Source organism: Lepisosteus platostomus, chromosome 3, assembly GCF_059453375.1.
Source record: "Lepisosteus platostomus isolate fLepPlt1 chromosome 3, fLepPlt1.hap1, whole genome shotgun sequence".
Classification (NCBI taxonomy): Eukaryota; Metazoa; Chordata; class Actinopteri; order Semionotiformes; family Lepisosteidae; genus Lepisosteus; species Lepisosteus platostomus.
In genome coordinates this window covers 36,954,754-36,976,961 of record NC_142613.1, presented here as the reverse complement: position 1 = coordinate 36,976,961, position 22,208 = coordinate 36,954,754, and the positions used below count along the sequence as shown (strand labels likewise).

General features: G+C 37.5%; 1 protein-coding gene across 1 annotated transcript in view; it reads right to left on the bottom strand.

Annotated features, from left to right (window-relative positions):
• Positions 1–16,648: 16,648 nt before the first annotated feature.
• Positions 16,649–22,208, bottom strand: part of kcnk3a (potassium channel, subfamily K, member 3a) — a 56,704-nt gene continuing 51,144 nt past the window's right edge. Inside the window, exon 2 of the mRNA XM_088625505.1 lies at positions 16,649–18,857. Coding sequence (XP_088481631.1) covers positions 17,983–18,857 — 875 coding nt within the window. The 3' untranslated portion in view covers positions 16,649–17,982. The remainder of the gene's footprint in view (positions 18,858–22,208) is intronic.

Genomic DNA, 22,208 nt, shown 5'->3' with positions numbered 1-22,208 from the left:
AGATTGTCCCAAAAAGTAAGGGAGACAGTGTAAGTTCTTAGCAACAGATGCACAATGACACAAACTCATATAGACCACTTTCTGTCAGCATCTTAAAGAGTTCTTGCAGTACATCCACCAGATGCAGCTTTCTTTTTAAGGTGATCAAAAAGAAGCAGAAAATGATATGATCAAATTCTGATAAGGACTGGATAATAGGATATCGGTTTTAATCAAATAAGAGTGGCTCATGTATAAGACAGTATCATAAAAGAGTAAGAAGGGTGTCTTTTTTACATTATAATATAAAATATTGATTTTCAAATGTTACACAAAGACCATCTCCAAATCCTGTGCAATACTTATCATAAATGCAACAAATCCACACTTATCAGAAAAGTTATATTTTTATATTTGAACTGATCTTTCAGTGAAAGAGATAAGATAGGATCGTATTCAAACTTTCAAAAATATTAGCCTGTGAACTCTTTTATCCTTTTTCACAAGCAGTACCTCTTTTCAAGCCTTATCATAATCTGTTTTAGCTGCCGCTGGAAAACGTTTTAAATCAATTCTTTCAAAAGCGACCTGCATCAACTTTTGCTTCTTTTCCCATTACCATTCAAACTTTGAGCTCTCCCCCTTCAGCTATTTAGCATCCCATAAGCATGTCTTTTGCAATTCTGTTTGCCAAATGTAAGGTTATTGATATAGGGAAAGTAAAATTCTATTTTTACATTTTTGGGTTATAATGTATCAGCAATGCATTTCAAGCAACAATGAAACTACCAAGTACACGGTAATATCTACAACCTCCGATTTACAGTACAACACAAAAGAGACAAAGTTTCAATGTACACGGAGTGCCTTATTGATGTCATTGTCTGCAATTGAGAATTTGAGAGTTAACAACAGTTAACAGTGGCACCGGCTAGTTGACGATCTTTTGGAAAAGGAAACAGTTTGACTTTATGCTGATCCAATCCTCATTTCTGTGTGTGACCACTATGTTCTGAACATCGAGGCTTCGTTTCAATTACTGTACATACTGTACACTTTGCAAGTTCTAAAAGACAGGAAAGGATCAACATTGTTAGGAGAGCACTTATCTATTTTCCTTGCAGGAACCAGTGAGGAGGAAAAGCCACTTTTACTGTATGTCATAATTTGCCCAAAGTCTTTCTTGTCTGCCGATAAGGATATGGCAACCATACAGTTCTTTCACAAAGTTTACAATTTTGCACTTAACTCGATTTCTAGTTCTAAGTGCAAGTATCGCAAAGTTCTTTTGTTTTCAAGATTTAATTACAGGAAATTACGTACTGCAGTTCCCTCTTTAAGCATGCAAGTGATTGTGAATGTTTTTCTTGTTTGTTCATTTCAATGTGTATTCATTTTTTAATATTGCATGTGTTGTACTGTATGTCTGCTTCATCAGTATTCTCTCACTGCACCAAAGCAAATTACAATTACTATTGTTGACAGGTAATAAATTCTACAAAAAAAAAGCAGCCCAAAAATGTATTTTACTCTTATCATCTTGACACTAAACTTTACAAAAATTAAGGCAGTACATATACAGGAAATACAGTAAATTAAATGGATCATTACCAAGACTAAGTCTTACTCCCTAAATGGATGCTCACAAACAAATGAAAACCAGCTTATCTTTCTTAACAATGCATCACTAACTCAGGAGAGGTGTATTTAGCCTAAGCATTTCACAATATAGAGAATCAGAATTTCTAGAAATAAATAAGACAACTAAATCTCTTATACAATAAGGCTCAGATTCAGATATTCTTTCAACACTCATAATACCCAAGTATTATCTGGCTTCAAGTTTGATTCAAAAGAGGAACTCTCTCACTACACAATCTCCAAATGATGACTGTAATGTTTTTCCACATCTGCCTGTTCCTCTTTTGTTCATGTCCTGAACCCTGTTTTGTTTCATGATCCATTCCCTGAAGGCTGAGTTAATGAACTTACTAGGAACTGTCCAATCACAGTTGGATATTTATATTTTAATACAGCTAATGTAATGACTCAGCAGTGAATTATTTAACCTTAAGTTATTATGAACACTCCTTAACATGCCCAAGGCATGTTAGTAAACACACAATAACTAAAAACCTGTAATAAGCCTTCAGAATAGGGAAAAATCAGCTGGGTGCTGCAAAGGAGCCAACCCCCCCCCCCCCCACACACACACACACACACTTTTCTTGACAATAGGGATATATTGATTCGTATCTGTATTTTTATTTCTAAGTTTTGAGGCTTCACAGTCCATATGTTAAATAACCTCATAAACCTTTTGATTCACAGTATATGCTTAAGGGCTTTGATCAGTGGAAGCTGGATCTTTTACTGTTGTTAGGCTGTTTTCAGCAAGTCAACCTAGCATGAAGAGTCTGGCACATCCCCAGATAGGGAGCAAACCTTGTGCTGGGAGTAGTATAACTGGATTTTGTTTTCACAGAATTAATTTGATTATATAGAAAAGCTGTCAAATGATATTGGATGATAATGTTAAGGATAATGATATGGAGAATATTGGGCACTGATATTAAAATTGATCCTTTTTTGTAATGCTTGTCAGTTTTGTTTTTATGTTGACAAAAGGTCACTAGTTTCATCAGTACTTCTAAACATTTGTTATACAGCACTGTTCACGTGACAGTAACAGAAGGTCAGACTGGAATATCCCATCCAGAAATAGAGTTGAGAAAAAACAATGGAGTGGGTGTCTACACAGTAAGAAGTACACCTACAGTAGATGGCATAAAAGAATGTGTCATCAGGCACTTACAGTACACAACCAACAAACCAGAAACAAGGATGATTTTCCTAGTGTGTCCACGTCACAGACTATTGGCCGGATTGACTAGGGGCAAATAAAGTCTTCAACAAATGCTACTGAATTGCCACAACATTGTCATCAAGGTATTGGATTTCATATTTGCATGCAGATAGTACAAAAGCTCCTGAACACTGCTTAGCTCATAGCCTGGCAGGCAACCTTACAATAAGCTTCCAATAACTGAGTGACAGAAAGAGGCAAGAAAAAAAAGTGTTAAACACAGTTCCAGTGCTTGATAGTGCACTTTGATTAAGAAGTATAATGCAGAAATAATAACAACAATAATTAATGAAAGGTTATATGTGGAATCAGTGAGATCAGTTTATGAAGTAATCAAATTTCATTGAAAAAATTTCCAGGTGGTACAACAGTAGGAAGGGAGATGGTCTCAAGCTCTTCCTCTGCCTGCCTCAGAGAAACAGACTGCATGAACACTAGGATTTTGGACACATCAAGGAAACACACTGCCTCCTGCACTGTCCCAAATACAGTGCTGCTCAGAAGGATTATCTGCCAAAATCTGTAATCGTCACAACTCTGACACATTAGGTAGAGAAGAAACAAAACTGCCATAGTACATACATTTCCAAATACTCAAAGGCACTGACAAAGTTAATCCTATGGACTACAGTTTACATTTCATATTTCACTTGATTCTGAGTGAAATAAGTGGCATCTATAGGAAAGTGCATTAAAGAATTGGATAAGGAGACACTTCTTCATTCAGCGGTGTGGTGAGTAGAGATCAGATTCAGTTGATCTAGCTTTGTCACCACCTTGCACACTTGCACATTAAGGTGGCCCATCACAATTTTGTCACAATTTGGCTTGGGGAACCACTCTCAAGATCTACCAGTTGCCTCTTTTCAGAGAAGCCTGCTCAGTCCCAAAAACAGTTAATCTCACCAAGGTACAGTATTTGTTAGCAAAGCCTCACCAGCTCCTCTTCATCTCCTGTAGATTTACTCTTCAAATCAAAGATTCAAGTCTTCAAATTAGTTCACCAAAAGAAACAGAACAGATGCATTTCCAATAAAGACTACTGTACATTTCTCTTCTTTACAAAATATCCATTTATTTTTCCATTCACTGGAACCCCTGTCACACTCAACTGGACTCAATCTATGGCCTGCCTTTCCCTCACTAGAACACGTTCCATGTTTCCTCAGAGATATACAGTACAGTACTAGTGTGCCCTATACAACTTAGCCCTTTACACCCAGCGCAACAACAACAAACCCACAGAGACACTGAAACATTAAAACTAAATACAGGAATATTCAAGTACTCAAATAAAAATGCTAAATCCATTCTGGATATGTCTTTATTTAATTAGATCCAATCTATAACAAAATATTTGTACTGTAAGTTTTTTTTCCTTCTAAAATCTGTGCCTACTAAACATTCTGCAGTCCATTATACTACTCCTAAAAGACTCCAGAGACTTACTGTATGTTTTTTGATAGTATCAGAAGGAAAGAGGGTGACTGTGAGGTGAGAGACTTAGGCTATAGAATTTTGAGAAGTCTGAAGTTTAAGAGTTTTGTTTTGAGCCTAGTAAGCAGCTTAGCTGCCTGGTGTGAAAGTGAGGGATTTTGGGAAGGAAGTCAGTTAGCAGCTCAAAAAGGAGCTTAGGCTTTTGTTTTGGTTTTGCTTTTTTGTTTGGTTTATTTTTCTGCGCAGTAAATAAAATAGCCTCTTTTTTGTACCATGCAGATGTGTTTCATGTGCCTATTTTCCAGGGCCCACCTATCCTAAAGATTCCATTATTGCATACCTGACAGAGTCTCAGGCTTAAAATATCTTTGATCACAATGGGGTCATTCATTAAGGGACACTGCCTATATCAGGCTGTCCCTCTTGGCCATACAAAGACAAACATGGTTAAGGGAGCAACTATAAGGCCACTGACAACTTTGAAAGAACTATACATATTGGTGGATGAAATTAGAGAAAACGTCCGTGGTCAATAATATCGTGGACACTCCCCAAAGGGATCTTCTGTGGAACTGCAAAAAAAATCGTATCAAATCTTGCAATAAAGGATCTACTGTATGTGGTTCTGCACACAAAAAAGGTGGAAAAGGTTTTCAGGCAAGATAAAAACTTTCTGATCCAAAAGCAAACTATTATAAACTGACCCATCATAGTGCATTATTCAGTCTACACCGTCCCTACTGTCAAGCATGATGGTGGCAGCATGCATACAATATATAAGCTTGAAAGGAACAATAGTTTTTTTTCATGCTGATAAGAGAAGATGCCTGAAGAAGGCCCCACGTCCGAAACATTGCGTTTTCTTTCTTCTCTTTTCAGCATGGAATAAACCTATTACTTGTTCCTTTGCAGCCTACGCATGCTGACGCAGCTACCCACCTGGACTACATATACTGTATATGCTTGTCTTTTGGAATTGCTTCAGACCTAAATCTGGGACAAATATTCACCTTTCAGCAATATGATGATCCAAAACACAAGGTCAAAGCTATACTGGAGCAGCTTAAGAATACGAAAGTGACTGTTCTAAGCAAATCTGCCTAGAGGAATGGGCAAAACTTTCACCAAGCCAGTGTGTATTGTCAGTAGAGTCTTACCCAAAAGATTTCTGCCACCAAAGGTGTTTCCACCTTTCCATTCAGGGGGTGAATAAAGGTGTTTAACTCATAGAGAGAACATTCTAAGGAAATCTCTAAAAAGTCAGAGAGCTTGTGTGAATGTTCAGGTCCTCTGGCAATGGGAGGATGCAAGTCAGTTCCAGCCCGGGCGTAAAAGCATTAATTTAAAATTATTTTCTCTTACATACTGTATGTCTTGTGTAGAGTAATTTCCACTGTGTTTATTTGCAGTGTTACTCTCTTAGTCATGGCTAAAAGTTGTTCTAGTGATGTGAAAAGCAAGCCAAACCTAGGAGTTAAGATGTGTGAAGTTCTATGCTAGGGTGACACTCATACCAGGGCCAGTTTTCCCTGAAGCTCTGCACTGCCATGTGTCTGTGTCTGTCTATGCCTTGCAATTGACTGGTGTCCCATTCAACGTGTATCCTGCCTTGCGCCCATTGCTTTTAGGGATACGATATGACTCCCTCACGACCCTGTATTAATTAAGCAGGTAGAAAATGGATGGATGGAAATTCTGTTCTACATACAATAATTGTTTTGGAGTACTCTTTGCTTCAATTACAGCTTTATTGTTAAAGTACTGTACAGAATACTGTACAATACAAATAATATTGTAATAGTGTAATTTTCTATTACAGTATTGTAATGATGATAATGATAATGAGTTAGTGTGAATATACAATATAGGAGTGTATTCCAAACTTAAATCTTGACTAACCAGTATATTCAATTATACTAAAGCTTTTACTGCATTGAATTATTTAGGGATTTCATGAAATCATGTTGGAAAATGTTTGTAAGCTGTAAACAAAATGAAAAGGAAGCCTCTATTAAATGGCATAACATTGTGAGCAGCCTAATCTCTTTTCCTATATCTTAGTTGTTTTTGCTCTACATAAAATTAAAACACTGTTGGGAAGGGGAATATTCATAGTCTACTATCTGTTTTAACATGGCAGTGAAAGGCTATTGTGGTTTTTTCTGATTCACAAATAAGTTGTTGCTTTACAACAGCATAAATTAGTCATGTCTTTTTTTCATGTTTGCATACACTGAAAATGGTTCATAAAAATGTTGATAAATGCCTTTTAACAACATGGGAAATGTAAAGCCCTGAAATGCTGGCATCAACAATAAAGGTTTGTCAATGAGAAAAGCTCAATGTTGTTTTATTCTATTTTTGTGTGACTAATATGTCTGATAAAAGAATATGTTTATTACAATATCCATCTGTTTTCATTAGACAGGAAATGTGAATATTATGTTATGTTTACAAAACAATATTCTCTCATGTCCACAGTTAATTGGTAAAGTTGCCAATTAACAAAAAAACTCCAAATAAATATAAATTTGGAGAAATAGGGTAAACACCCATCAAATTCATTCATGTAAAATATAACATCTACTCACTCAAACAGACGTTGGAATAACAGTGATATTTTAGAATATAGGCACAATATAGTTACTGTCTTTTTAATAAGTTACCTTAATGTGTTTAAAAAATATTTCTCCTTTAAAGTGCACAGATAAGTTTAACTATTTTGTGAGAATCAATTTTATTTATGCTATTAAAAGCTGAGTATAATACAGTATATCAGCTAAAATGGTTGTTAAAAAGGGACCAACTGGGGGCTAAATCCAATGTGCAGAGGAGCTGAATAATTGTGACAAAGTGAAGGAAGATGCTTTGCTAGAGCTGGGCAGAAGTAAAGCTCTGCGGGTTATAGTTATATAACATGGATAATGTCAGCATTTCATATGAGGCCTTCTCTGGGATAAGCTTGCAAATACCACTCAGGAAAATAATTCATATTGGCTGCAGGTATGTGTACCATTATGTGGGACTGCAAATGTGGATACAATATTATTGAAATAATAAAAAAGGAAATAAATGGTATCTGTGTGCATCTAGCTATATTGGTCTAAAATAAACAAACACTTATTTTCTTTTTTTTTTGCTCTATGTGGGCTATTGGCTATAAAGCTTCTTAAATATCAAGCCTTACCAAAAACAGTTCTGTTTCTAGCAGACCTTACCTGATCTTCTAAAACACAATTGTTATGTTGATTACGTAAATTCTTAAGAAGATTTTGTTTCTTTTTTTACTTCCCCTTAATTCTGCACCTGTTCGTCTAATGCACAAACAGGTCAGTTTCAGTTTATTTCTGGTGTAAATACTATATACTGATGTTTATGATAAAAGCCCAGAAAATGGCTGCTGTAAATGGATGAACCATTTTTGCAGTTGTACTGTATACCAATGATAAAAGAACAGGATAAAACACATGATAAAAAACTTGAAGAAGAAAGGAGAAGAAAAGACAGGAGAGGGAACAGACAGAAACATTCAAGGAGATGCTCAAGAGACAAAACTCTATAACAGAGCCTCGAGGTGTTTGAAATCTGAGTTTTTGAGAAAACTCAAAATGTGTGTGGTCGTAAATCATCACCAGGTGGTCCAGGTCTCTTGTCAATTGGTATTTGCAGCAACCAGCGCTGAGAGACAGGTTGATGTAAACATGCTAGCTTGCCCTGCCACTTGTCAGTGAGGGTAAGTATGACAGGACACCCCTGAGATGCCTTTCTTTTAGAGTTAATTGTTGAATGTTTTATGTTGTTGTATGTTGCATTGTTTAGTGTGTGATAATGTCATTAATAAATTTATCACAGTTTGCCCTTGATTTATTCTTTGCCAAAGCTGTGTCAAAGAATAAAAGAACTCAAGTGCCTGTAATTATGCCAACCTCTCTGTTATATTCTTGGCATAATATAATGTTTACAATTTGGGAGTTATAATTATTTATATTAATTGTTGATTATCCAGTTGGTTATTTCAGTAATTCTCTGTTTTCGTAACCCCATTTTCTTAACAATATCAATGTCCTCAAAATATAAATTATTGCCAGTGCATACAGGTTAGTACTAGCTTTAACAATGACATTGATGTTAATACATTTGGGTGACTTTCTATTGGTAGAAAGTACAGTATACTGTATTTACAAAGAACATGTTGAAAGAAACGGAGTTGATCCATTTATAAATCATGTTTTTGCAGAGAACATGAATCCAACAAGGGGCCATGAGAATGTGTCGAAAGTGTTATCTGCAAAGCAATACTTCAGAAATGATTTTTTCTTTGGCGCTATGCAAGCACAATTTAAGGAGATTCAAATTGAGCTGTTACAGAAAAACAATTTGTATTTTTACTGAAGTGCTGGAAAAGTGTTAGCATTCTATATTGTTACATATTCTAAAGCTGAACCACTTTATAGAATGAAATATTCTAAGCAATTTAGCTATAGACATACAGGTAGTTGGGTCTCCTACACTGGACATTTAAATATTTTGAAATTGTCAGTGTCAAATGTCTTTTCTAATCTTAGGATTTAAAGTTGGAGAAAATTATTAATCTTGAATCATAATAGCGACTCCAAGCAAACTATGAGGAAAAATGTAGATGTAATACTCCAAGTACGGTTCTTTGTGGTACATGTTGAGTACTGATGTATGCTTTTCATGATGGCAAACCAAAGGTTTTCAGGTTAGTGGAGCCATAGCACTACATATGTACAAGACTGTATGTACTTTAACATCATTTAAAAAATGAATTATACATTTACCTTTACTGGGGATCACCTCAAAATTATCAGACAAAATGTTCATAAATATGTACCTTGTATGACATTGGTGATACAAAGTCATTCTTGCTGTATTGATTAAATGGCTGCAGCAGAACCTTTTATTTTTTTTAAATTGCTACAAGCAAATTAGATGACAACTGATACACAAGCCCATCCCAAAAGCTTTTGCGACCCTCTTATTGTAAATGGTAAGTTTAGCTGCAGATGCAATGCAATTTTCTGATATTTTAAGTCCCAGTTAAGTTATAGCCACGCAAATGAATGTCATAACAATAGAAGGTATAAAAAACTTAAAGGTGGTTCAATAATTTCTTAACAACCGAGTCCAAATGTCAGAATGTTTGTTACGTCCCAGTGTGTGTTCTGTGTGTGTTTTTTCTGTTATGTCCACACTGTTGACCCTTAATTGTTCTCCCTTCCCCATTGGCCCACCATTACACCACACTTTCAGTATGACGTCATCATCAATTAGCTCTCAGCCAATCAGAACACATCTTATTCAGTATATAACCTGGAGGTTTCGTTTGACTTCGGTCCCGTTCGGTTTTGGTTTTTGCTTCGCTTCGCTCCTTGTTATTGCTTCGGTTTCGTTTGTTGGTTTGTTTTGCTTTGTGTTTGTGTATTTTCGTATAGCTTCTGCTTTGTTGTTTTGTTGGTTTTACGTTAGTTTCTTTGTACTTTCGTTTGTTTGTGTGTTCATCCTTGATTTGTCATTACCTTGCCCAGTGTTACATGTTCAACTTTTGTGTTCTTTTTGTACCCTGCTCCTATTTATTACTCTTGTTTTTCCTTATTTGTCTTCGTGTGAACTTTTGTATATAAGGTTAGTTTAGGTTGTTGGGTACACTTACACACTTAGTTGATTTTGTATTAGTACACTAGTTTAGTACGGGTGAGTGCCATTTGTCTTGTATGGTTTTGGGTAGCCAGTGCAGGTTAGCTAGGGTGTTGAAGACGCCGAAGACCGTGTGTTTCGGGTTTTCTTTTGTAGTCAGATTAGCTTTCCCTCACTGTCCTAGCCAGCTCCATTTTGTTTGTTATTTTCTTTCCTTTGGCACCACTCTAGTTCCTTACCCTTGTTATCATACTTCCTAGTCCCTCACTAAAACCCCCCCTGCTTCCAAAAGAATTATCCTAAATGTGACACCCCTTTTCCCCTAGACACTCGGGGTCGTAACAATGTTACACCTATCTACTAAAACATTTTAGTTAATAAATATATGCATAATACATCGTACTGTATCTGGGAGCTTCTCTTGCCACTAGATGTGTATACTTTCATATATGCGGTCTTTTTCAATAGAGCTATTGTTTATAGTCATTGTACAATTGGCTCAGTGTTACTGCCATTGGCTTATGCTTGCAAGTGTTTTCTTGGATTCCAGTGCAACCGCAACTCACGTTTCCTGCTAAGCACCTGCCAGCTCAGTAAAATGAACGAGATATGGAGCCTTTCTCCGGAAAGGCACTGTCAAGCTCACAGTGTGTCAAATGACAAATGGCTCTGACAGATGGCATACTGAAGAACGTTTTTGTGTTCCCAGTGTGCCACAGAGTTTTCACATAAGAAAGTTAAGGTGATGGGTAAAAAACAGGAATAACAGGCATTTAAATAAATTAGGGCTTCACTTTTGCGATAAGGACTTTAATGTGTCCTAAACTACGATAGTTTAGCAAATCAAGCAATTGTACTTCATTCATTTTTGATGGGTCATTTTACACGAATATACAGGCTTTCATCAAAATAATTGGAAAACCAAAAATAAAATACATTCTAAACATAAAAAATCCCCAAATCCCATAGCAGTATCTGAAATTCTCCCTTTTGTGCCATACTGTATATGTAAAGTCTAGAAAAGATAGTTTAAGGTAACATGCTGAATCATTTCTCTAAAAGCTAGATTGTGATAATGCTTTTTGGTCAATGCAGTAATGCAGTCTGGTAATACTCAAACATACACCCACATACTGTACATATAAATAAACATGACTGTAAAACAAAGACTGTCCCCATTACTAATTGCTGAATCACTCTATCACAGGCTTTACATATGTAATTACAAGCAAAACATAAATGTCAGGCGTACTTGGGGGTGCAGGAAAGCAGGCCTATTTGATTTTCAATGCACAATGCACATTTTTAATATAACAACTATTTTACTGTGTACAGTATACAGTATGTATCTGGTGTTGTCGGAATGTCAGAAACTTTACAGGCATAATGGCATTTTGGTATTCTTCTGGATTTGCAATTCTCATAAATATGGCAGGTGTCAGTTTTCTCCTTCTTTGTGTTCTTTTTAACAAAGGAAGGGTTTCCTTTGATTTCCCAAGGTCAGCATGGAAAGATGTCATAACAAGTCTTACTTAGCACAAACTTTGATCAGCAGGTGTTTCCGAAAGTAGGCTTCTTAAATTAATTGGAATTCTTCAAATATTCAGTTTAAGAAATTAAGGCAAAATATTTCAGGAATGTTTTCCATGTTTCTACAGATATTTTGCATTTGTTTTTTAGCTTTAATTTAAGCCATAGACCAGGCTTCTACTGTATAACCTTCCAGAGATACAGTATTACAAAATGTTTGAGAGTAAACATCATTCCAGTCAGAAATGGGCTATTTGGCTGAGGTCTGATTGGATACTGTCTCCATACATTAATCAAGCGAGTTAACTTTGTGTTTTTGTTTTGAAGACAAAATAAACTATTTGAACATTTTTGATAGGATTTTCTTTGTATTATCTGGGTTCACACTGTGATGTTAAAACAGAATGTTTAATATCCAAAGTGAACAAGTACTTTGAATTCCCTACATGTTGCACTTACTTTTAAATGTTTAAAGCTGAATTCAAGCTGAACCTTTTCAGACTGAAAGAGAATAGAATGTATGTAGGAATTATAAAAATGCTATTTTACTCAGCTGGAATGTATACTTTTGCATACAATGTACATACAGTATATAACATATACAGTACAAACAAGACCAGACTCGATGTTTGTCTCCTACTTTCCTTTTTCTCACCTAGTCCAGTCTAGTGGAATCTATCCTGCCTGGGTCATTTATTTAGCACTAATCACATACAGTAGATGCTGTACAACCATAGTACAATGAATAGAAAGCTTAATCATCAATCCCTTCAAAGGTACTATAATACATGATTATAATCACTACCACCAATACTCTTATTACCATTACAGATATTATAATTGCTGTTTGGGTTTGATCATTTTAAACATACCATAGGTATCAAGCAATTTCGCTGACAATGTGAACAACATGACAGATCAAAGGACAATGATAGGTTTTCCATATGAAATGTGACAATATGTCAAAATGGACAGTAAAAATTATCATTTGGTATGACCTTTTGCAGCAATCCTGGCAGTATTGACATACAGACCTGATCAGACTCTGGAGAGATTGTCGTGGGATGTTCTGTCACACAGCTGCAATCAGCTGACAAAGGCTGTCATGGTACTGTAGAAGAAGAAAATGATTAGGCCTAGAAAGGCAAGCAAAGTCTTTAAATCATTTTGCTTTTCTGGAAGGATACACCTACTGTATGAGGACTTACAAAGACTGCTAACAATATCTGAAATATATAAAAAATTTATTTGGATGAAAATGAAGATTGGGATTGTTACATGACTGTCTTCTAAAAAATAAGTGGTAGAATACCACAAACAGACCTACAGAAATGTACACAGTAGGAAAGAACTCATGCATCAGCGGAGCAAAAGGAGTTCAACATTAGTTAACTATCCTGGAAAAAAGTCAAAGAGGTGGTTAGAAAGGCAATATCAGGGGTCCACTCCAGAGTGAAGAGGGATCCCCTATAAGGATATAAGAACTGCTTGGCTATGGATATTATTTTGGAGGATATGGAAGAAGGGGACCATCAAATCAAACTGGAAGAGGACAGAGGGCTGCTTTGTTCCCAAGGAGAAGAGCTCCTCTGTCTTCGCCCAGTTCAGAACAATCTAATCTCTTAGACTGGAGGGGAAGATCTTATCAGTGTTAGCCACAAGGTTGACAACATACAGTACATGAATAAGGACAGGTACTGTATGTTGACACATCAAAACAAAAAGAGGGGAGACCAGGCTTTTCAGGATGCTTGGAGCCCTATAGGTTTCTAAGACAGATGATCAAGGAGGTGAAATACAGTAGAGGAGACCTGACAGTTGTTTGGCTGGGCCTGGCTAATGCATGGATCATATTCCACACCATGAAAGGAAATGATTACAAGCTGTTTTGGAGAAATTAAGTTATTGTTTGAGGCAACACAGTTTATGACAAACTGGTAAGAATTAGAGAAAGGAATTTTAACAGACTGTGCAAACTCTCTTATCTTGTTCATCATTGTAATGAACCTCATAGTAACAGCAGCAGGAGAATAAACCCAGGGACCCCATATGTATTCAGTCAACTGGCAACCAGTCCTTAGGAAGTTCATGAATGATCTAAGGGTAACAGCAACCTCCCATGTGCAAGCAAGGGTTTCAAGGTGTGGCATTTCCAATAAGGGTGATTGCCAAGACTCCTGTGGCTGCTAACAGTGTATGAGTTACCCACAACACTAGTAAAAAGAGTGGATAGACAGATCAGCAAGCACCACTGAAATTGGAATCCATCTAAGTTTCACATCATATATATTTGGGATAGCTGCAAATCCCTCTGTATTCACTTGTGGAAGAATTCTAGGTGGCAGAATGCAGGTTGGAGATTTCCTGCAGAAACTCCAGGGAAGATCTAATAAGAAGGACAGGAATCAACACTACATCAGGAAGGATGTGGGCAGCTGCTATTTCTGTGATCCAAGCAAAGAGAACTTTAAAACTCTGAGACATGTTTGGGAACCCATGTACATGCAACTAAGGCCTGGGAACAACACTCATTTCAAATGCGGGGAAAAGCCAGCTCAAAGAAAAAAAGAGCCATTGTACAGGAAGAAGTGAGGAGTCTGGAGGAGGAGGGTCAGTGGTCCAGACCAGTGGACTTGGCCGTACAGGAAGCATGGACAAACTGTAATCCTCCTGAAAGAAGATTGACAAAACTGTGGAGGCTGGAGTCCTTTAGGATCTCTTCCCTGCTACAGGCAGTCTACGACACCCTCCCATCACCAACAAACCTGTACAAGTGGAGTATGAGGAAGGATCCACAGTGCAGGCTCGGTGGAGAGTAGCACTTTCCTGAGGGAGGTACAGATGACACCGTGACAAGATTTTGATAACAAGTACGGACATTGTGGAGAAAGAAAGACAGATTAAACAGTAAACTCACGGAGAATCTACAAATAAATTTGCATTTGTCATAGAGGGTGAGGTGAAGGAAAGTAAAATCCTTTATCTTCCATAAATCTCTATCATGGGACATTAGGATGGAGCTTGGAGGAAGGCTGCAGTTACCTGAGGTTGTTCAAACATCCCTAAGGCCAGAAGTGAAGATGTGGTCCCCAAAGGTGACAAAGGTCATCATCACTGAGCTGACGTGCCAAGGGAGAAAGGATGCAAGGCGGTCTTTGAGAGGAAAAGTGCCAAATATTAAGACTTGGTACAAGTCTGCAGACGGAAAGGATGACAAATATGGTTGCTCCTGGTGAAATTTGGATGTAGATTCCCTGGACAGTATGGAGAATGTTGTCTTACTATTTTTTTTACTGAACAATGTGAGTTATTGCTCTTGTAATTTGCAGTTTGTTATAGGTTGAAGTTTTGATTTAATCTAAGCCCAAATATTGCATCTGATGGATTTTATATTTCAGTCCTAGGCTGAACCATGGTAGCATCATAAATATATATTTTTTAAAGAAAACATGTATTATGTAGTCTCATTATGCAAAATACAGTACAAAACTGATGCATCTGAAAGTACTGTAAATCCTGTCTTAAGAATAATTATGTAACTTACGTTTTTTTAACTTTTAAAAGGTACATTGTATTTAATCTTTTTGTACTACTTTAGTCCAATCAACACTCCTTGTGATCTTTAGTCTGTTTTGGTGATCTGGTGCAAAACTAACAAGGGTACAGTAAAAACCATTATTCAGTTTACTTCACAGGCTATATTGCTCAGTTACTTTGTTTTCTTGTGTAGATGGGGCTTGTGGAAGTCAGGCTTCCCCTCAGGTAATAGGATATTTAAAACTCTATCCTGGTTTAATAAGAATGTGCAGTATATAGCATTCATCTTTTGATCTGAGTTTACTCATCATAATAAAGCACATCACAATAGGTTAACCTTTTTTCTCACATCACCCTCACCCCCTGGCACATTCTAACATTTCTTTGGTTGTAATTGTTCGTCCCATCCATCCCTTTTCCCAATATTTCTGCTCTCCTTCAATCCCCCACTTACCTGAAGAAGGTTCCACTGCCAAAACATTGTTTATTCTTCTTTCTTCTGAGTTCATAACATGTATTAAGCTTGTACCTGTTCCTATGCAACATGTATGTTGACATACAGTACTTTCAATCCATCTTATGCTTCTATCTGCATAACCGACCTCTGTTGCTAAGCTTCCTTTGAGATTCTGACCATCTCATCAGCATCAGGTGCTTTTTACGAGTTCTGCTTTGTAAACAGCATTTTTCTTGTAGATACTAAGCTTTAAGTGTAGTAATGTTTTGCAATTAAATATTATTTGCAATTCCCATTTTCTGTAATACTGTTTGTGTTTGGTTGCACAGGGACATCCTGTTAGGATTTATTGCATACTTATGAGTTAAATACTGTAGCTAGATTAAAGGGAATAAATACCCATTAGCCTATTTCTTTATTGCTATTCCATTTGCGTACGTTTCTCCTACAGTCCAAAGACATACTACTAGATTATTCTCTCCTGGCAAAAATGACCCTGGCATGAGTGTGTGTGTGTTTGTGTCTGTCTACCCTGCAATGGACTGGTATTCCACCAAGGAGTTGTCCTGCTTTGTGCCCATTGCTTGTGGGATAGGCTCCAGCTCTCCCATGACAAAGTATTGGATAAAGCAATTAGAAAACAAATAGATGTATGATATTTTTTCCCATACTGGACTTCCAGACTTTCAGTATAGACTTTGTGTCTGCTTGGTGTCACTCTATTGCCCCCTGTGTATCTACACCCTGTGAAATCTACTTTGCATCTTGTACCAACCTGGTTAGGCCCCAGACATCACAGCCTTTGTACAGCTATTGAAAATGAGCATGTTGTACAAAAAGTAAAATATTTAACAGACTCTTAAATAACCAGATTTTCCAACCTACTACAATGTATAATTCATATTCAGTTCAATTTTAACTACAGAAGATGGAGGAAAAATGTAAACATTTTATATGTTACAATTTAAATAAGATTGAGTTCAGTCCCTATGCTTAGTATAAGAAGGTGGCTTAAAGTAAAAAGCTGCAGCATTTATTATGAAACACATTATTCATTAAATTTAAGACTACCCTGTATATTATTAAACAGATGATAAAACCATGAATGACTAAATCCCATTTTGTAGCACATAAAAAGGGTACCTGCAGACAGTTATTATATATAACACACACAAAACAAGATATGCACAAATGTAATGTTTCTGTTTTATTTCAATGAAGCAAAATGTTTTGTAAGAAACAGCTTTTGTTTCAATTTCAGAAAATAACATAAATTAAAATATTCTGTTTTTAATGGATACTGTAAAATATCTAGCATCCTAAAGTGCTGCAATTAATTTAAAAATTGAATAGCCTACACACAAAGAGCAAACAAACTCAAAAAACATGGTAATACATTGTAGCCTATGGCAATAAAAATAAACAATCAATAGAAATGCATGTGGCCATAACACATTAACTTAATAAGAATAGAAATTACACTATTTCCTATAAGAGGTAATAGTTTTACCAGGTCAACAGTACTCAAATATGTGAAGTGTTTGTCATAAACAGATCTTCAGTGACTAAGACATAAGTACCAAGATGTTAAGACTCAGTTTGAGTTTTTAACTGTAAAAAATAGGCTCTTTCCTAATTGACAGAATATAGTTTTAAATAAGGTTTCATTTGTAGAAATATATACATTTCAGTATGCAGTTCTTCTCTCTTGGGGGATCTTGAGTGAATATACAGCTATAGCCACTTACTGCAACTGCACATTGAGCTCCATGATCCAGACATCTCTGGTTCAAGCCTGGATTTCTAGCATGGATTCCTAGCCAACAGTCCTCAGGATCCCCCTGCACCACAGTTGGCAGTGTGCTGCAAAGTTAGAGTGAGCATTAATCAGCCAGGGTCTTCTTGGTTTTTGGTAAAGAAGTGACTGCCCCGAGGGGCTGGACCTCTTCAGTCTTGCAGTGATGTCACTGTGCGACAGTCTCCTCCTCTAATCAGAGTCAGCTCTCTTGACAGGCACCTGTCACAGGGTAATGGCTCTAGCACATGGGCATGTTAGACAAACATGCTTCCTCCTCATTCTTTTCTCATGCAGGACAGTCATTGCTGTGAGCTGACTCTGATAAATTGGATTTGTCATCTGTTTTTCATCATACTGTATACACTATCTACCCAACTTCCAGTTCAACAAAATGTGACGATGGGGATGATTATGTAAATTAGCATGAAAGGGAAATGATTACCGAATGACAGAAAACAAAATACAAAGCTATAAGCCACAAATCTGGGATCAGTAACTGACTTTACTATATCTCTGGTACTGCTGTTTTAAAGCTAATGTGCTTGAAGACTTATCAGCAAAGCAAAACTGTATTTCATTCAATAGACCCTACCTATCAAAAGGTGCAAATGATTCAGTTCTTGAGGTTCTAAAATATTTGTTTTGAAATGAAGAAAAACAGTCTAAAACAGTGTTTCCTCTACAATCTCTTTCAGGGGGAAAGAAAAAACCTTCCAGCGGCTAAACTGAGCTTCTTCGTTTCATGAGTCCCCTAAAACCTGAGAGGCTGTGCAGGCCGGTGGACACAGAGCTGATAGCAGACCGCTGCTGCATGTTGCAGACACAGCCGTTAGAGCGCGGATCTGGAAAGCGCGCAGGGGAGGCTTCGCCCTGCTCCACACAGGAATCGGAGGTGGAGAGATCTCTAGGGATGATCATGGGGATGGAGTACTGCAGCTTCTCCCGGCTCTTGAACCAGAGGCAGGAGCACATGGACTGGAAATGAAGCACCTCAGCATAGACATTCCGGAGTCCACGGCTGGTGCCCACTGTGGAGGCGGGGGGTTCTGGGACACAGTGGATGTTGCTGGCCTGCCCGTTGCGGGTAAGCAAAGCCCGGTGCTCAGCATCCCGCTTCTCGTCCTCAGCATTCATTGTCATGAAGCGTAGCACCACAAGGTTGAGGAAGGCCCCTATGACAGTCAAGCCTATAAGAATGTAGATGAAGCTGAACGCTACGTACTTTGGGTTGTTCTGTAGGGCTTCATCTTTTTGGAGGGCCACATAATCTCCAAAACCAATGGTGGTGAGCGTGATGAAGCAGTAGTAGTAGGCATGAAAAAAGCTCCAGTCCTCATATTTGGAGAAAGCAGCTGCACCAATGCATAGGGTGCTGATGCAAGAGAAGAAGCCAATGGTCACCATATTGGCCATGGAGACATTTGCCTGCCGCAACCCAAGGCACTTCTTGATGCGGTGCAGGAGGTGCCTGACAAAGGTGTTGATTCGTTCACCTAAGCTTTGGAACATCACCAACGTGAGCGGAATTCCCAGAAGGGCATAGAACATGCAGAAGACTTTCCCTCCATCTGTGCTGGGGGCTGCGTGACCATATCCTGAGGAAAAAAATGAATAAAACGTGTAAAGAAAATACAGTATGAAATACCAGAACTGGTTTCCACTTTTTTTCACTGTCCCATGTGCATTTATGGGTAATGATTCATTTTATTATATGGGGCATTGTAAATAGAAACACATTAATAAGTTAAAAAAAAAATCACAGCCCTGCATCTTACTCCAGATACGCATTGAGAAGGATGTTAGTTATGATGCCAAATTACAGAAAGGCAGAGGAACTGCAGTTACTAGAAGTAATATATAATTAAGAGATTTGAGTTTTGCTTGTTTTAGGGTATTGATCCAGATAAATGAAATCACCCAAAAGCCCCATTCCAGGTCACACGTGAAAGAATGATTTTAAAACTCTGTTCACCGGAAAAATAACAAGGTGCCAAAGTAGAGCACTTGTCCTTAGTTTTGAAATCCTGTATCTAATATACTGTAACTTACACTCTCAATTGCCATGTTCCTTGTTTGATAGTTCCTTGTTCTTGTTCCTTAACATGTTCCTTATTTAATAAACTTGACTGTTTATTGAAATGATTGTGGTTCATATACCTGATTATACTGGTACAAAGATTATAACAGTATAATGAGCTACTGTATATGGACTTTACAATCATATGTAGTATACTATTTTTCTTCTGAAAATACACATTCTCATGTGAAGTATCTGCTGTATGAACCAGTACATTTGCTGTGTGCCGTTTTTCTGAAATGGTATATGTGTTTCATAATATGCTCTTTTTATCATTTTTAAGATATGCCCACAACAAAATTAACAAGAATACTATGGTATTCTTTAACAGATTTGTTTATGTTTTAAAGTAGACATTTACCTCCACAAAGAGGACAAATAAAATATTCTGTTTCTCAAACCTAAGATCTTCTACACATTCAGCACTTGTGACTTACCCACTTAGCTACGGGACCTGTTGAGAAGCTCTTCATTTTAACAGATGTAATGCATTCCTGACGTAGATCACACAAGTCTGTCAAGGGTTTATCCTCTGTTTTCTTAAAAGTTTCGGCATCCTGTTTGTGCTACAGCCAAAGGCTTCCGTGAGCAATCTGAGCACGCAGAAGGGAAACCAAGCTGTATGTGACTTAATGGTATAACAACAATCACAAGCTGTCAATGCTTGAGCTCTATGAAGTTGTTACAAAAGGTTCCTGATATGTGATATTCCATGTGTTGCAGTATCCTCAGGTATTCTCCAAATCACACCCTCAACCACGTTTCCAATTCAAGAAGAGCTGCCAAAGGGAACAAATGCACATCCAATTTCTTCCAAATTGTGTGGCACACACTAACAGAATATATTGAATCCAACAGTTTTTATTTGTATTATTCAAGATATTGAAAGCATGCACATCCCAAAACTGTTGTGTTAATTTCATTTTACACGTTTAGTGTATGCTATCAAATTCTTTTTTTTTCCAGATGTGGAAGAAATTAGCTGTATTTTTTTAGTGGTATTGTGTGAAACTGCACATGGCATCTGAGGAGAGGAACTATCTTGGCTGGCAGTGTTTGACTGCACCTGTTTCTGTTATTTTCTGTATATTTTATAGTTTATATTCTTCAGAAAGTTATTCATAATGCTTGAAATGACATAATCAAAAATTGTATTTAGGTTGTATCAGTCACACTATATTTGGATCACAGGATAAAGTGTATCATTAAAATTGCTTTGAAAGTCTTCATTGAATTATGTAATATATGGGGTGAAATGGGATCATCTTGCTTTTAAAGTATAGTTTTTTGCTGCTTGTGAGTCAGGTTTACCCAAGTGTTTCTTGTAACTTGGCATCAACTTCCAATTTCAAAGATTTTATGTTTTTAAAAATTGACCACTTTTTCCATGTTTACAATATTTGCTATTAGAGGTGGGAGCAGCTTGATAATAACACAGCCTGTGACCCACAGTGGAAAATAATCTGATAGTTCTACAGTACGTTCTGTATTGCTTTATAATTACTGTCAATCCAAAAATCAAGTACATGATATATTGCTGTAAACAATAGCAGGGTCAGTAAATGACTCAGGTGTAAGGCGGTACTGAGGCATATGAAAAAGTGGCATGAGAGTTCTTTTCATTATCTGCCCCAGTTCTGCTTATAGAATAATAAAATAAAAACTTGAACAATGAAAATATTTCTTAACAATAAACAGCACAATCTATAAAACACACTGTTACATGACATTTGCTAGTTATTGTACGCTACATATTGGATACAGTATGAACTTCATACACTATACTATCAATGCATTTCAGAGGCTTACATTCTAAAGACCCAGAAAATCCAGTATTCTTAACTTGTCAACGATCAAAAAAAATAAAAAAATAACTTTGCATCCTATTAAATGAATACTACTAAGAACTAAATCTTGTCACGCCCCACACTCTCCCTCGCAAACGACGTTACATTCCCGGAACCTCTGCTTCCCAATCTCATCCCTGATTGAACCCAGCACATTCTCACATGCATCAGATTCCTCAAATTCTCACTCCCTAACCAATCATCCAATCACACCCCTTTCCTTTCAGTATTTAAACCCCCTTCGCACACCTTCCCACGCTCACTATTGAGAAGCCTATCTTAGTATTCTCCAGTGCGTGTTTCCTAACCTTTTTGACTGATCTCCCGTTACGAATCTTCTGCTTCTGCCTCTTGACCTCGCCTTCTGGATTTTGCCTTTTGAATTGTTTTGACTATCTCTCGTTACCGGACCCTTTGCCTCCCTTATCGACCCTGCCTTTGGATTTTGTCTTTTGGATTTTCCCTTTGCTACTCTGTGTCCTGTGGGATTCCGGTCACGCATAAGGATCCTCCTATTCCACGTATTGGTTCCCTGACAGAATAGTGAGCCATATTAAAATGGATCCAGCGGACCAGAGTCAACTTTCTATTCTCCTTGAACACTCCCGGAACCTGGACCTGCTAACTACTGCAGTCCAGCAACTAGCTGACCACTTTGCACTTCCGCCGTCTCCCCCACCTGCAGCTCCTGCCCCTGCACCCCCGCTTCAAACACAAACTAATCTTCTACCCCCTCCCCTCCCGGAAAAATTTGATGGCGACTCCTCCAGTTGTCAGGGCTTTGTGAGTCAATGTCAGATGGCTTTCCACATCCGTCCAGACTGCTTCCCCACCGATGGAGAAAGAATTGCTTTTATGGTATCTTGCCTCTCTGGACGAGCTCTGGAATGGGCTGGACATCTCCTCTCTCGAAACGCTCCTGAGACTGCTAACTTCCACCTTTTTCAGACAGCTCTACAATCTGCCTTTGGGCAGTTGCACTCTCGCCACCTCATTGTTGCACGCCTCACTTCCCTTACTCA